At 43.5% G+C, this 16,451-nt stretch overlaps 1 protein-coding gene across 2 annotated transcripts in view; it reads right to left on the reverse strand.

Annotated features, from left to right (window-relative positions):
• TBCK (TBC1 domain containing kinase) overlaps positions 1-16,451 on the reverse strand; it is a 444,055-nt gene that overhangs the window by 306,885 nt on the left and 120,719 nt on the right. For both annotated transcript variants that reach the window (XM_040418258.1, XM_040418257.1), the window contains exons 6-9: positions 15,261-15,402; positions 11,391-11,451; positions 7,136-7,197; positions 6,314-6,375 (exon numbers count right to left, since the gene is read on the reverse strand). In XM_040418258.1, the coding sequence (XP_040274192.1) occupies positions 6,314-6,375; positions 7,136-7,197; positions 11,391-11,451; positions 15,261-15,402 (327 nt within the window). The remainder of the gene's footprint in view (positions 1-6,313; positions 6,376-7,135; positions 7,198-11,390; positions 11,452-15,260; positions 15,403-16,451) is intronic.

Consider the following 16,451-nt stretch of genomic DNA (forward strand, 5'->3'; position numbering starts at 1 on the left):
CGTGCAAGAGGAGGGAATATCCAGGCTTTCCCTTAATTTATTTAATGAAAGAGAGGTGTTGTCAGTGAGCAAGTCCCTCACGCTAATAGCGGAATTTTTTAAGTGGGTGGGTAGACTATCTTGTAAAACTTTAGGAGCAGTTCGAAGGATATCACCAACTCGAAGGAGTGGTGAAGGGAATGGGACATGAAGGTGGGTAGATTAAAACCATTTCCATGCGTTGTAAGTGGCCCTAATCATTGGAGTTACATCTGGAGGGAAGGGAGGGAAGCATTTGTGTCCTAACAGAAGAGCTTTAAAGGATGATTTGATTAGTGTCTGTTCTATCTGGATCCAAGATTTGTGGGATGGGACTCTCAACCAGTCCACAACTCTTGCTAGTAGGACTGCCTTTCCGTATAATTCCGGGTCTGGGAGAGCAATTCCTCCAAGGGACTTGGGTCTGTTTAGAGTTTTATATGAGAGACGAGCCTTTTTCCCATTCCAAATGAAGGAGCTAAATAATGATCGAAGAGAAGCGTAGTATGCAGAAGGGATAGGGATAGGAAGAACCTGAATTAGATAAGTCAGTTTGGGTAAAACTAGGGACATGAGAATGTTTTTCCTGCCAAACCAAGATAAAATTGGTAAGTCGAGGTTTTTCAGAGAGGTGGAGATGTGGTTTAGGAGGGGTGAATAATTTAAAGCAAATAGTTGGGAAGGATCATTACTAATCTTTACACCTAAATAAGTTAAATGAGGGCTTGACCAGTTGAAGGGAGATTTTTGTTCCAGACGTTTTGCCAATGAGTTTGAGAGGCCGGTGTGTAAAATTAGAGATTTACTATGATTAACCTTAAAGTTGGAAAATTTGCCAAACATCTCTAAGTGGTGATAGATCTTGGGGAGAGCAACTGAAGGGTTACCAACCATCATCAGCAAGTCATCCGCAAAGGCTGCAGTCTTGTGTTCCTGATCCCCAAGATCTATTCCCTTAATGTCTCTGTCTGCCCTGATGGTTTGCAAGAGGGGTTCTAAAGATAAAACAAAAAGAAGAGGGGAAAGGGGGCAGCCCTGCCTAGTGCCATTACTAATCAGAAAGGGAGAGGAAATAGTGTTAATAACCGAAATCGAGGCGGAAGCTTTTGAGTACATGGCGTCTATGGCTGATAAGAAAGATGTCGGAAATTTTTGTGAGGATAGGACCTCTTTCATAAAGGACCATTTAACCCTGTCGAAAGCCTTCTCAGCATCTGTGCTGAGAAGGACTAGAGGCAAGGATTTCTTTTTGGCATGGTAGAGAATGTTGATAACTCTAGCAGTATTATCTTTGCCCTCTCTCCCCCTAACAAAGCCAGTCTGATCCCTGTGAATCAGAGAAGGCAGTATAGAAGCTAATCGATTAGCCATCATTTTGGCTAGTAGTTTAAGGTCAATGTTAAGGAGAGAGATAGGCCTATAACTGGGGCATAGTGTTGGGTCCTTACCCTCTTTAGGGATTAAAATAATGTGTGCCTTGGTCATGTCGCTGGATAATGGGGTATTGGACAGAGTCTGATTAAAAAGTGGAATTAAGTGAGGAATGAGGATGTCTTGAAAAGTAGAATAGTAAGAAATAGGTAGGCCATCTGGGCCAGGGCTTTTCCCTTTGGGGGAGTTACGTATAACCTCTAGAAGTTCTGTAGAGGTGAATGGGGATGTCAACAATATCCTATTTTCCTCAGAAAGAGTGGAGAGATGTAGCTTTTCTAAATATTCAGAAAGAGGAGACGAGGAATCAGAGGAGGAGAGAGGAGGAATGGGAGTATCTAGGTTGTAAAGGGATTCATAAAAACCTCTAAATTGTGATGCTATTAACTCTGAATCAAAGATGTGTGAACCTGACGCCGTTGTAAGTTTGTGAACAAAGTTAGACTTCCTCATCTTTACCCTATTCATCACGAATCTGGTTGCTTTATTCCCGTGAGCATATATTTTGTGTTGTGAGTTAAGGTAGTATTTTGCTGAAAGAGTATTAAGGAGATCTTTAAGGGAACGCCTATAACCATTTAATTCTTCTAGATGAGTCCTGAGTAAGGAGACTTTATGTGTTTGTTCTAATCTGGTGATATTCTCATGTAGCTCGTCTATTTGTTTGTTCCTAGATTTTTTGAGAAAGGCTCCAATGCTGATACATTGACCTCTGACAACCGCCTTATGGGCGTCCCATAAGGTCTGAAAGGATATATCTGTGGAGGCGTTCAGTTTAAAGTAGTCCTCTAGGACCGTTTTAATTTTCGATCTGGAGTCAGCGTCACCTAAAATTTGCTCATTAAGTCTCCAGGACCTAAGGGTTTTGTTCTTTTTTGGCAGAGTAAGGGTCAGGAATATAGGGGAGTGGTCGGATAAGACAATGTTGCCTATACTTGAATCTTTGCAGTATTGTAAATGATTTTTGGAAACAAAGAGGTAGTCCAGACGCTGATATGAGTCATGGACTGCTGAATGAAAGGAGTAATCTCTAGTGTCTGGGTGGAAAGTGCGCCAGACATCAATCAGTTGGGCCCTCCAAATCTTGGAGGTCAGGGATCGAACAGCTGACTGAGAATGTGCTGATTTGCCAGAGGAAGAGTCTAAAAGGGGATTTATTACCAGGTTAAAGTCTCCTCCCATCACCACGGTACCTTCTCTAAAGTTGCTTACTTTGTCCAAGATGCTTTTTAACCAGGGGATTTGTTTCCTATTAGGAACATATATGTTCACAAAAGTATAGCTATGTTGAAGGATTTTCCCCTTCAGCATAATGAATCTACCTTCCGGGTCTAAACATTGTTCTATTAGCTGGAACTGGATCCCTCTTTGTAACCCTATACTAACTCCTTTAGAGTTTGAGGAATTGGAACCGCTGTGAAACCATTGGGAAAAGTATGAGTGTGAAAGGTTGGGGAAATGGCCCATCCTCAGGTGTGTTTCCTGAAGAAACACCACTTTTACCCCTTCTCTCCTCAGCATTCCAAATATTTGACCTCTTTTAGCTGGTGAGTTAAAACCTTTAACGTTATAGGAAGCTATCTTAAGGTCATCCATCTGGAAGGCGAGGAGAGATAAATTTTTCGCTGATTATGGAAAAATGCTAAAATGTATGCTTGTGGTAATAGATAATAATATCCATTGCTGGGGAAAGGTCTGACCTTATATTTGCAGCCCATACCAAAGCCATCCTTCTGGAGTCACCTGGTGACGTGGTAACAGTAAGAACAGAGATTTTCTTGTGTTTTAATACTACCAAAAAAACTGTAAATCGGCCATTTTGATTATTTTTCCCGTTATGTCATTCACCATACAGTGTGATAATACTTATACACAGTATTTTAATAGTTTGGGTGTTTTGGGATGCTGCATACTAATGATCTTTATTTCATTTTTATTTTTAAATTTGGGAAAGGGGGATCATTAGAATTTTTAGATTTCTTTACTATATTTGGGAAAATGTTTTTTTCCATTTATTCTTAGGGCACTTTAACATGCGATCATCTGATCACTTCTCCAATGGACTGCGATGGTTTAGCATTGCAGTCTATGGGAGAATCATTACATTCGTCCCCAGCCTTGGAGCCTTCATACAACCAAACGGGTCCTGCATTTTCGGCATGGGTGAGCTGTTCGGTACTTTGGAGCTCAGAGCTTCCGGAAAGTTTTTACCACTTAGATGCCATGGTCGCAATTAACCATGGCATCTGAGGATTACAAATCCGTGATCGGCATTGTCACCAATCACAGATTCTGCCATCGGGTGTCTACTATGTAAAACAGCAGGCACCCAGTGGCTATGGCATCCACTCAGCTCCTGAGTGAGCACCATCTTTAAAGACCCGACATCCTGCATACATGTATGCCCGATGCCAGGAAGGGGTTACACATTCCCCTCATGATAATTTACACCCCCATCTTTGCTCCCCTGGACACTTAACAGCCGTTCATTCAGTTAACTCCCTTTAATTGCCTACTCATCAGAGTAGGTGAGAGCTGCGGAAATCATCTCCTCTGTATTTGGATAAGCGACTGCTCCTGCAATTGCTAGTCCCCATAGAGAATCGCTGCTTACACAGAACAATCTGCTGCCTAGAAACAATGACTTAGGTGACCGTATCAGTAATTCTTTCATCTGAAAAAAGAACGTTTGCTTGTTCATCAGGTGATCAGCGGCAATTATTGGGAATGAGTGTTCCTAGGAATACACCTTCCTGATAAGTGCCCTGACTGTCACCCTGTGTAAAAGAGCCTGTAGTTTAGTTTCCAGCAGTGAAAGGGGGTTGTCCAATCCTCACTTATTGTCCCATTATGCTTTTTATTATTTATCTCTCTATGCTCACTATTTTCTTTTTCTTTAGGGCTCATTCACACAACTGTATCCGCTTTTGTGGTCTGCAAATTGTGGATCCGTAAAACACGGATACCGACCCTGTGCTTTCTATATTTTGCGGAACAGAATGGCCAGCCCTATGATAGAAATGTGTAATCTTGTCCGCAACTGCGGACAAGAATAGGACATGTTCTATCTTTTGTTGTGAGACCACGGAACGGAATTATAGATGCAGCCCCATTGAAATGAATGTATCCACATCCGTTCCACAGTATGCGGACTCAAATATACAGTCGTATGAAGGGGTCTTAAATGTGTAAATGATAGCGTGCTGTCTAACCTGGTCATAAGCCTGCTATCGGCTTAGGCTACTTTCACACTAGCATTCGGGGCTCCGCTTGTGAGCTCCGTTTGAAGGCTCTCACAAGCGGCCCCGAACGCATCCGTACTGCCCCAATGCATTCTGAGATCAGTCTGGCAGCGTTCAGCCTCCGCTCTGCTCAGCAAGCGGACACCTGAACGCTGCTTGCAGCGTTCGGGTGTCCGCCTGGCCGTGCGGAGGCAAACGGATCCGTCCAGACTTACAATGTAAGTCAATGGGGACGGATCCGTTTGAAGTTGACACAGTATGGCTCAATTTTCAAACGGATCCGTCCCCCATTGACTTTCAATGTAAAGTCTGGACGGATCCGTCTGAACTACTTTCACACTTAGAATTTCTTTTAAACTATAATGCAGACGGATCCGTTCTGAACGGATCCAAACGTCTGCATTATAGGAGCGGATCCGTCTGTGCAGACATCAGACGGACACGCTCTGAACGCAAGTGTCAAAGTAGCCTTATGTTGTATATAGGTTGTGCTATATCTTTTTTGCACTATTTATATTCCTGATTGTACTAATTGAATTTCTTTATTGTTACTTATAGTATTTGCTACTTGGGAAACAAATAAAAGAACTATTGAAACACAGTTTAGTTTTTTTACTTTAGAGAAAGGGTCTCCAACTCTTTGTTGCTTGTGTAAGAAAATTTTCAAATATTTCTAAATTAAAGTTAAAGGGAAGAACTGAATAAAAACGTTGTCGCACTCCGTGTATCAGCTGTAAGTAGGGTTCAAACCCCGTTATCAATAATGAATACAACTACATCTTGTAGGTTTTGATCTTGATAGTAGAGTTTTATTATTATGTAACATACGGCAATATTCATGTGTGACGTTTCGGCTCGCAGGCCTTCTTCAGACACTATGCCGCAGTTGTGATTGAGAAGGTAAGAAAATGAGCAGGACGACGCAGTCTGGCGCTTTTTCAAACACAAATGTATCATACATGACTGCTTCCATACTGCATCCTCCTGCTCATTTCCTTACCCTCTCAATCACAAATGCGGCATAGTGTCTGAGGAAGGCCTGTGAGCCGAAACGTCACACATGAGTATTGCCGTATGTTACATAATAATAAAACTCTACTATCAAGATCAAAACCTACAAGTTGTAGTTGTATTCATTATTCAAGTTAAAGGGGTTACCTGGCATTGGAGAAAGAAAACAAAACCATCAACAAGCACATGATAGTGGCCAACATGTGACATCTGTAGCCAATCAGTGGCCGCCGTGGTACGGTACATGACTAATGATGCCCCTGACTGACTGTAGCGGTCACGTTCCGTTTGTAAACAAAGACCAGGGGGACTGCTGGAGCTTCTGCCCTTGTTCAGTGGGAGACTGGAAGATGAGTATTGTTCTTTTTCGTCATTTTAGAATATTGCTGTTGTTTTTATGTATTTTTTTTCACCTGAGGAAATGGCCTAAAACCAAGGTCTTAACACTAGGGTTAACATTAGGTCACAGTAGTATCTGCAGCTGCCAACAACTGAAGAACCATATTGGCTTCCAAACTATGGTTGGTGAACAGTTTAATAAAATCCATGCTATTACACTTCCCTCACTATTGAAAAAATGTAATTACCAATATAGCCTTCATTGCACTCACCTTTTTGAGGGATGATAAGTAAGACATTTTCCTAATAACGTTAAGACGTTTCCAGGAAGACTCTTGAAATAAGAATAAAAAAAAGATATTGAGCTGTTTAAAAATACTACATCACAAGATAATGTAGGAAACATGATTTGTGCCAAGTCACTTGTGGATAATCCTTCATTTACCATTAAAAGGGTTGTCTGGGATTTTGATATGGATGGCTTATCCTCAGAATAGGCCATCAATATAAGATCGGTGGGGCTCACTGGAGGGCCAAGACCTCTTCAACAGTTGAATGGCTGGGGTTCCGAGAGTTTAATCCCCACCGATCATATACTGATGATCTATCCTGAGGATAGCTCATCAATATCAAAATCCCAGAAAACCCCTTTAACTTGATATCAATTTAACGGTCCGGACATATTTCTACAGCTACTTTATATAAGCAGGTCCCAGAAAACACAGTAGAAGTAAAAGACAATTCTCATGAGAATCAAGCTCACCTTCTGTGGATATCCATGCGGAATCATATTGAATCTAATATTTTGCTTACACAGCACTACGATATATGCATTATTTGGAATTTTCTGGATACTAATCTGTGCAGTACGGGGAAGCATTTACACACTGTAATGACAGCCACAGAAAAGGAATAAATCCAATTCTGCTCTTGTTACAGATATCTCACAATGCTGCCTGCTAGAATTGATGAAATGGGCCTCTCGCCAGCTCTACAGTGCCACCTACGGGGAATATCACTAACAATCACCTCTTAAAATGCATGTCACCGGCTTTAACAGCAATTTCCTGGGAATAGCAAAGCGCTTCACACACCTTTATCACTTCCACACATCCATGTTCTTCGGCGAGCACGGTCACAATGTCATCAACGCAGCCTGAGGGAACAAAATAACAAGAAAATGAGGCCTGCGCCGTACACACGAGTACTTGAAACCATGTAAAAATAGCAAGCTGGGAATTACATGGTGAGGATTGGAAAGCGAATGCAGCCGGAATTGAAATCTGAAACGACTGCATGCAGATGAGTGACCACGGGATAATAAATGTGCTATAGGTAGTAGCAACCGGAAAGTCATCGACTACTTTGTCACAACTAGAGCGCATTTGCATCTTTGATCTCGTCGTTTTTGACAAGCAGGTACAACAGATTTCAAGGGCACAGATACCTATTACATGTTGTGTATGCTGTCATCTTAGTCAAGCATATGATAGTAAAGACATATGGAGCTAGGGAGAGTGTGTGTTTATTCATTAAAAGGCAGCGGTCAACAAAATGCACAAAATGATCATTGTGTCAACATATAAAAGTCTAACTGGATGCAAGTGATGTGTGTGAACCCAGCCTAATACTGTACATAACGTTCTCTCTCTACTGTCATCATCCTGCTTTATCCTTCTTTCTGGCCCTTGTGCCCACATGTTAAAGGCTATGTACACCTTCAGATGCAATTTTTTTATGATTGCATGTTACTCATTTTTGGCTAAAAATCTTTTTTTCAATTGGCCTTGTTTTTCTAGCTGTGTGACTGGTACTTTCACTTTGTGCCATCGAATAAACCTTATCTCTAAACTACTGAGAGGTCATAAATACTTATTTATAAGCCACATTCTTATCAGTAACATAAGAACTGAGCAATAATGAGCGTTTATAAGGTCAGAGAGCAAAGATAAGGAGCCCGTCAGCTCCTGGTGTGACGGAAAAGACAGAAAATTGGCTTCTACCTCACAGTTTTTTTTTTTTTGCCTTCCTCTGGATCAACTTGCAGGATGACAGGCCGAACTGGATGGACAAATGTCTTTTTTCGGCCTTATGTACTATGTTACTATGTTAAATCCAAAGGGTGATACTAGAGCATGTCAGCTCTGTACAGAAAAAAAAGGATGCCATATTTTTAATAAAGACCAATTAAAAAAAATATATATTTGGCTCAAAATGAGTACAATGCAATAATTTAAAAAAATTGGCCCCAAAGCCAATTTAAAAGAAAAGAGCCAGTCTACTACAACCCAAAAGCCATTATCTACATCACAGAACAGAGGGGTTTAAAGCTTATTTTAAGATATAAGTGAAAAATTCATCATCAGATTTTATCAACTACAAAAAAAGCTGGTACTAGTCACCGCATACCACAAAAAACACTACACACCAGTCAAAAGCATGTAGGGAAAATATTTAAAGGGATTATCCGAAGTTTCAAAGATCCTTCCCTCGGCCCCCCCTAATGCCCAGGCGCCTCTTATACATTATACTTACCCGCTAGCAGCTTGTCTTTGTCGCGGCCTGCTACTGGCTGAACACCCCAAGCAACCCCCCCCCCCCCCCCCCCCATATGTTTTAATCCACGGGACGGAGAGATGCAGCGGCAGCCATGCAAGGATCCAGAGCAACGCGGGTGCCTGGGAGCAGGGAAGTATAATGTATATGAGGGGCCCGGGCATTGGCGGGGGATCGTTTAGACTTTGGAATACCCCTTTAACAGAACACACCATCCACAACTGTACAGATTTATCAAATACATATAAAACATTGGGGGACAATCTTGAAAGTCTTTATGCCACAATAGTGGTGTAAAAAGGTTAAAAGTTGCAAATTATGGCACTTGCCATATTTGCACCATAATTTATGACTTTTTACGTTTCCCTGCACTTTTCTAAAGTGGAGATAAAAGATTTCCTATAATTTACACAACAAACTAGCATAAGTTATAGCTGGTCTATGCCAGCTCCTTACTGGCATAGACTTCAGTTTCTGGTGCACGGACTACTAGAGATGCCACTAATTTAGGAAGAGGTATCTGCCTTGATAAATCTCCCCCATTGTATTTGTACTGATGTCTATTCATCTTTGTTTTCGTTTAGTATTGTGCCTAACCTGGAATGGTTGTAATCTAACCCCTTATATTTGTGGGTTTAGTTTTTTACATATTGTGTTATCCTGACCACCACTTATCCATTTTTATCTGATCATATTTTTAGGTCATGATGAAGAGGATTGCTTACCCGTGTACTGATAGAGTTATTTTTGTAATAAATCTATCCAGTTGTGGATGGTATTTTCTTCACTCTATGAAGTAGACGTCTTAGGAAGTACTGGACTTCGGTGTCTTTTATAAAAATCCTACCTCCAGTATCAGCTGACATGAAAACCATCGTTCCACAGAGTACAGGATGTAGTCGCGCTCTCTAATAGAGTAATGGCTTCATTATAGTCCATGAGTAGGATCTTGCAGACCGTGGCTACTAATATATGTGTAAGTACATAAACACCACCGTCGCATGTAGTCAGGAGACCAAAAAAAGCACGCAATATATTATATCTCAGTATATTCGCTTTATGACAAATGACTTCGTCATGATTTGTTTGTAAGTAGTGGGTGCAAGGACAGGGAGCCAGGATTGCACCGCTCCTCGCCATTGTACCCCTCAGATCCCGAGTTCATAGCTGATCGCGGCACCTGACAATGATAATACGGTGTAAAATTTTAAGAGAAAAAAAAATAAAATTATACTTACCTCATCCATTTGCTTGCGACGGGCCAGCCACCGCCATCTTGATTGAAGATCTAACGCGAAATCTTGTGCAACCTATAATGACGACATCACATCGGCCGGCGTGGTGACGTCATATGTCACTGCGCATGGGATTTTGTGCTGGATCTTCAATCAAGATGGCAGTGGCTGGCCCGTTGCAAGCAAATGGATGAGGTAAGAATGATTTTTTTTTGTTTTTTACCACCATTCAGGGAAAATTAATTCGCTACCCCGGCTTTGCGGCGAATCAAATTTTTTCTTGAATTCGGGTGGAAGTTGACTTTGTGGACTTCGATTTGCTCATGACTACTTACGAGTCTCCAGCACTTCCCTCGCTTTCACCTGCCCTCCTCAGTCCTGCCTAATGGCACTCTCTCAATCACATGCATAAATTGATGCCACTCGGCACTGATCTTCAGAGGACCCTTACGCACAGTAATTGAAACAGTAAATTTAACCCTTACTGACCAGAGTGTTTTGGTCCTAAATGATCAGACATCTTTTAGCAATTTTGAGCATGGCCCTTTTTTTTTTTATTTGCTGGGCTACAATAAAATGTTTTCTTTTACCTAGGTCTGTTTTCTCATACCTTTGCATAGCAATATTTCTAATAGCGGCAAACTAAAACAAAAAAAAAATACATTTTGTAGATTTATATGGTGTAAAGTAGAACTGGCTTAGTTGCCATAGCAACCAATCAGATTGAGCCTTTCATTTTGTAAAGGAGTTCTGAAAAATGAAAGATGGAATATGACTGGTTGCTATGGGCAACTAAGCCAGTTTTCCTTGGCACCAGTTTTGATAAATGCCCCCCATGGTTATTTTTTAAATTTGTAAACTTATGCTAAAACAGAGTATAAGAACGGGCCCCAAATTTTTTTTCTGGCCATTTTCATATACATGTATAGCTGTTGAGTGAACAGAGCAGAGTCCGATTTATCTATACCTCGTGCAGTGACACATCCCTGACCCAGCAGCTCTACCATGCCAGGGGCACTAAGCATGTGATCGCTTGGCCCAATAGAGACAGCAGTATAGGTGCTGCCGCTATTTGCTGCGCAGAGCTAATTGAGCGCTGAGTAAGCTACAACAGAGGAGACAGAAGTAGTTGCAAACCGCTTCTGTCCTCTCCCTACGATACCTGCATCTTTGATTTGACCTGCTCTTAAACCTAAGTGGTACATTTATAATGGCGCATATGTGCCATACACTGCGTGTGATCGCAAACAGGTTAAGTCACAGATCTATTTTATGCGGCTTGCAAAATGAATTTTTGAGAATATTGAAGAGCTACTTATGTGGCTCCCACTGAAGTAAATAAACCTGTATGCAGGGGCTAGTAGGCCCCCTCCTGGCAGTGTGAAGGAAAGCAGGGGATATGGATCTTCTCTGTAACACAAAAAAGACCTCTAGCCTGCATAGACATATATTATGAAAAATACTGCCATATTATTTTGGACCTATTTGGCGTAAAAAAAAAACAATAAGTAGACATTAATTTCTATAACCGATGTGAGCATTTAGAATAGCTACATACCTAATTCAAGTATTACTTTTACCTTCTCGGATATGTCCAGGCTTTGGAATAATTTTCTTCCCTGTGAAAAGAACACCACATTTTATTATAACATGGTACATATACAGGGTGGTCCAAACGCATGGAGACACCTGAATAAATGGAAAACGGTGGTTGAGAACGTCATCATGAGCAAATCAGCGTCCATTCTGAAAGCCGTCGTCTTGGAACCAAGTCGATATTTTCAAATGGGAAGGGGTGCATGTGACATGTATCTGACAGAGAATTTGACGAGGAATCCACATCTCTGGGTTCATGGCTGAATAGAACGTTAAGTAACAATAACTTTATCGATTAATATCTAAAACTCAGGCAGCGGCCCAAATAGAACTGAGTCAGGCATAAAGGGTATATTGCAGGCACACTGGGAAAAAAGCATATGTTACCCAGTGATATTGTGCTTCAAGATACACACCTGTGGTGCACCAGGAGGTAATTGAGATGTTAGGTGTAATACCACTACCCTCACGGAGTAGCCAGGCACTGGTGCACAGAATGACCCTCTGCTGGAGGTAATACGCAGCACCGGTCAGTGTGTCCCAGTCGCCACCTTTAAAATCGCAGGAGCAACCTCTCTGCAATTCTTTAGCCCTGGTGCACCCTGCGGATGATGATTACCCTCATGGAGGATTCTCTCGGCACTGGGGATCGCACTTAGTGCCAGGTGATCAACAGCGCGCTGCAGGAGAGAACTCTCTGATTCAAGCTAAAGATAGAACAGACAGTCGGCCCAGCGTGGGTCTGACTGTAACCCCACACACTCTACGTGTTTCTGCAGCTCATCATCAGAAGCTTAGGTAAGGAATTGGTGGACTGATAGTAATTTCAGTGTCGGCCGCAACTGATGATGTGCGGTCGGCCAGTAATCGGCACTGTGGCGGCCGTGAATCCACATCTCTGCTAAAATGTGATGGATCTTTATAGCTGCCAAAGTTGTTAACAATAATCTCTTTGTTACAGACGGAGATATGCCTGCAAGATTAACACGAGAAGAGAGGACAGAGATTGTGCTGTACTCAAGTCGCTGCAGCAGGTTTCGACAGTCGGCATCCTAACAGACCACCCATCTGCCATGGCACTGTTGGCAAACTGCTTGCCAAATTTCCCATTTGGAAATACTGACTTGGTTCCAAGAGGGCAGTTTTCAAAATGGCCACTACGTTGGTCACCACCCCTTACAAATTTGCCCCTTTTCCCTTAGGAACTTGCCAACCAACACTTTCCATTTATTCAGGTGTCTCCATGCTTTTGGACCACCTGTACATTAAAAACTTCATTGTTACATGCTTAAAGGGAAACTCTTATATAAATAGTGTTTTCCATGCACATTTTGACATTTATTTCATGCTGATATGACCCCTTATTGCTGGAATATTGCCCCCCAATATTTTGGGCATGCTATATGCAAATACACATTAGCTTGCCATAGGGTTAACAAGCACTGCTTCTCTCTAGGGATAGAGTTAGAGTTCCTTTCCTTGACACAGAGCAGTCTGCATAGTGTGATTTCAAAAGCTATAGCATGCATTATCTTGCAAGACCAGCCCTGTGTGTACAGTGCATTTAATAGAGAGAAGACAAACCACCGGGGACTAGAGGAGAATTGCCAGAAGAAGAGCAGTTGCAGGAGAGAATATGGGTAAGAGGAGAAATGAACTGTACACACAGTGCAGGTCTCGCAAAATAAGCAAGATGTCCCCCGATCACACTGTGCAGACTGCTCTGACACTGCCTGGCCATGACTGACCAGCATCGGAGCTAAGAACAGAACCCCACCCCTAGAGAGATGCAGTGGCTGCGCGCTCCCACCCATAGCAAGCTCATATAGCGTGCCCAAAATATCAGAAGCCATATTTCATCAATGGGAGGTCAGAGTAACCAAAATGCTCAGGGGGTAGCAGCTACGGGACAATGTGCACACTACTTATGAGAGGTCCCCTTCAAGCTTCCCTATTTTTCCTAATCTCACATAAACCATTATATTAAACAGCTTTTGCCTGCCTTGCATGATGGGCAATGTTTGAGTCTCCTAAATATCCCATTTTAACCACAATATTAACTGACTGCTCTGAAATATTCCCATTACTCACTGTATCAGAGCTCAGAGCTCGTAGACATCTAAGTAGGGCTGCAGTAAACGATTATTTCACTAATCGAGTACTTTATCGATTATTTTTTACGATTAATTGAGTAATCTAATTAGAAATGAATTAATAGACTGTTTTCCTTTATAAAACTCATCAGACCCCCTGCCATCATTCCCCAACACCCTTTATTACTTCCAGTGCGATCAGCCCAAGTTCATCAGTTCCCCCAGTGCCATCAGCTCTCCCCCACCCCAGTGCCGTCAGCTCCGTTCCCCCAGTGCCTTCAGCTCTCCCCCACCCCAGTTCCTTCAACTCCACTCCCCCAGTGCCATCAGCCCCTCCATGCCATCCATTGCCATGTCCCCCACTACCCCAGTGCCATCAGATCAGCCCCTCCATGTCCCCCACTCCCCCAGTGCCATCAGATCAGCCCCTCCATGTCCCCCAGTGTCATCAGATCAGCCCCTCCATGTCCCCCAGTGCCATCAGATCAGCTCCTCCATGTCCCCCAGTGCCATCAGATCAGCCCCTCCATGTCCCCCAGTGCCATCAGATCAGCTCCTCCATGTCCCCCAGTGCCATCAGATCAGCCCCTCCATGTCCCCCAGTTCCATCAGATCAGGCCCTCCATGTCCACCAGTGCCATCAGATCAGCCCCTCCATGTCCCAAGTGTCATCAAATCAGCCCCTCCATGTCCCCCAGTGCCATCAGATCAGGCCCTCCATGTCCCCCAGTGCCATCAGATCAGCCTCTCCATGTCCCCCAGTGCCATCAGATCAGGCCCTCCATGTCCCCCAGTTCCATTAGATCAGGCCCTCCATGTCCCCCAGTGCCATCAGATCAGCCCCTCCATGTCCCCCAGTGTCATCAAATCAGCCCCTCCATGTCCCCCAGTGCCATCAGATCAGGCCCTCCATGTTCCCCAGTGCCATCAGATCAGCCCCTCCATGTCCCCCAGTGCCATCAGATCAGCCCCTCCATGTCCCCCAGTGCCATCAGATCAGCCCCTCCATGTCCCCAATCCCCCAGTGCCATCAGATCAGCCCCTCCATGTCCCCCACTCCCCCAGTGCCATCAGATCAGCCCCTCCATGTCCCCAATCCCCCAGTGCCATCAGATCAGCCCCTCCATGTCCCCACTCCCCCAGTGCCATCAGATCAGCCGCTCCATGTCCCCTACTCCCCCAGTGCCATCAGATCAGCCCCTCCATGTCCCCCACTGCCATCAGTCAGCCCCTCCATGTCCCCCAGTGCCATCAGATCAGCCCCTCCATGCCCCCACTGCCATCAGTCAGCCCCTTCATGTCCCCCACTCCCATCTGCCCCTCCATGCCATCCATTGCCGGCTGTCCCCCTTCAGTGCCATGTCCCCAGCGCCAGTGAAATAAAATACTTACCTTTCCTGTAGGGGCGCAGCTCCACAGCTCCTTCCTCTTCTTCTCCACACGCTGCACTGGATCCTGACGTCACACAGCGTCGGGTCATAGTGTGTGCTTACGTGCACTATGACCTGACGATGTGTCAGGATCCAGTGCAGCGCGGTACGGGCCGGCGGGTGACCACGGAGTGGTAAGTAATAGCAAGCACTTCACTCCCACTCCATGGGCACATAACACAAACGAATCCTCGATGCAAAAAATTTGCATCGAGGATTTTTTTGTGTTGAATTACTCGATTCAATCAAGTAAACGTTTCAGCCCTAAATCTAAGTTCTAGTTACAGAGCTCAAGTCTGCTTTACTTACCATACAAAGTTCAAACAGAATTACACCCAGTGACCACACATCTGACTTGGGTCCTGAGGGCAGAGGTCTCTCAAATTGAGTGGGATCTTTAGGTTTTATGGTTCCCTGGGCAATTACTTCTGGTGCCAGATAAGATGGGTATCTAGAAGTGTCATGTAGAAAAAGAAACACATTAAAAGAGTTGTCCCAAATGTGAGTTTTAGGAAACATCACTTATACCTGTCAAACAACTCTAATGAATGAGCCATCCTCCAACCCTCAGAGACCCCAGGAAAGAACAGGCGACAACCAATGATGGAGAATGGCACACCATACAGAATACAGTCACACTCCTCTGAAATTAATAGGAGTCAGTTACCAATCAGATCTCAATCAAGTCAATGTCTACCTTTTTATTGTACTATTTAAAAGGGATATCCCATGGAAAGTATAACCATGCAATCAACAGGGCATATCTAATGAAGTACTATGGCACTATACATGTGATAAAGCAATTGTTAGGTTTTATAGGTACATCACATTTTCCTCTCCTGAGGCCTTCTCCTGCATTTACTAGTGGACCACACATGCTCAGCTCTCAGGGCAGGAGTAGTCATCTCATTGTGAAGAAGGTGAAGTGGTCCAGACACCTTTCTTTCATTCATACTAGTAAAGTAATAGGGATATATAGCTATATCTCTAGATTGACAGTGAAGAAGCAAATTGAAAAAGGGGAGGGGGTGGATTACATACCGTAGCGCTATTTATTAGTGGAAATTCTGGGGCTGTGTGTGAGGGGCAATATTCTATGCAGGGAAGGAGTTAACAAGAGCTGATGGCAATAAATGCCTGGGAGATGCTGGTGCTTGAGTGACTGCACCATGGCATGAGCTGTTGCCCACCCATATAAAGGGAACAGCCATGTTTTCAGGATATGTGAGTAAGGCTACTTTCACACTAGCGTTAATATTTTCCGGTATTGATATCCATCATAGAGTCTCAATACCGGGAAAAAACGCTTCAGTTTTGTCCCCATTCATTGTCAATCGGGACAAAACGTAACTGAACAGAACGGAATGCTCCTAAATGCATTCCGTTCCATTCTCATACCGGAGAGCAAACCGCAGCATGCTGCGATTTGCTTTCTGTCCTGGGATGTGGAGCAAGATGGATCCGTCATGACCCACAATGCAAGTCAACGGGGACGGATCC

The sequence above is a fragment of the Bufo bufo genome, chromosome 2, assembly GCF_905171765.1.
Source record: "Bufo bufo chromosome 2, aBufBuf1.1, whole genome shotgun sequence".
In the NCBI taxonomy this organism is placed as follows: Eukaryota; Metazoa; Chordata; class Amphibia; order Anura; family Bufonidae; genus Bufo; species Bufo bufo.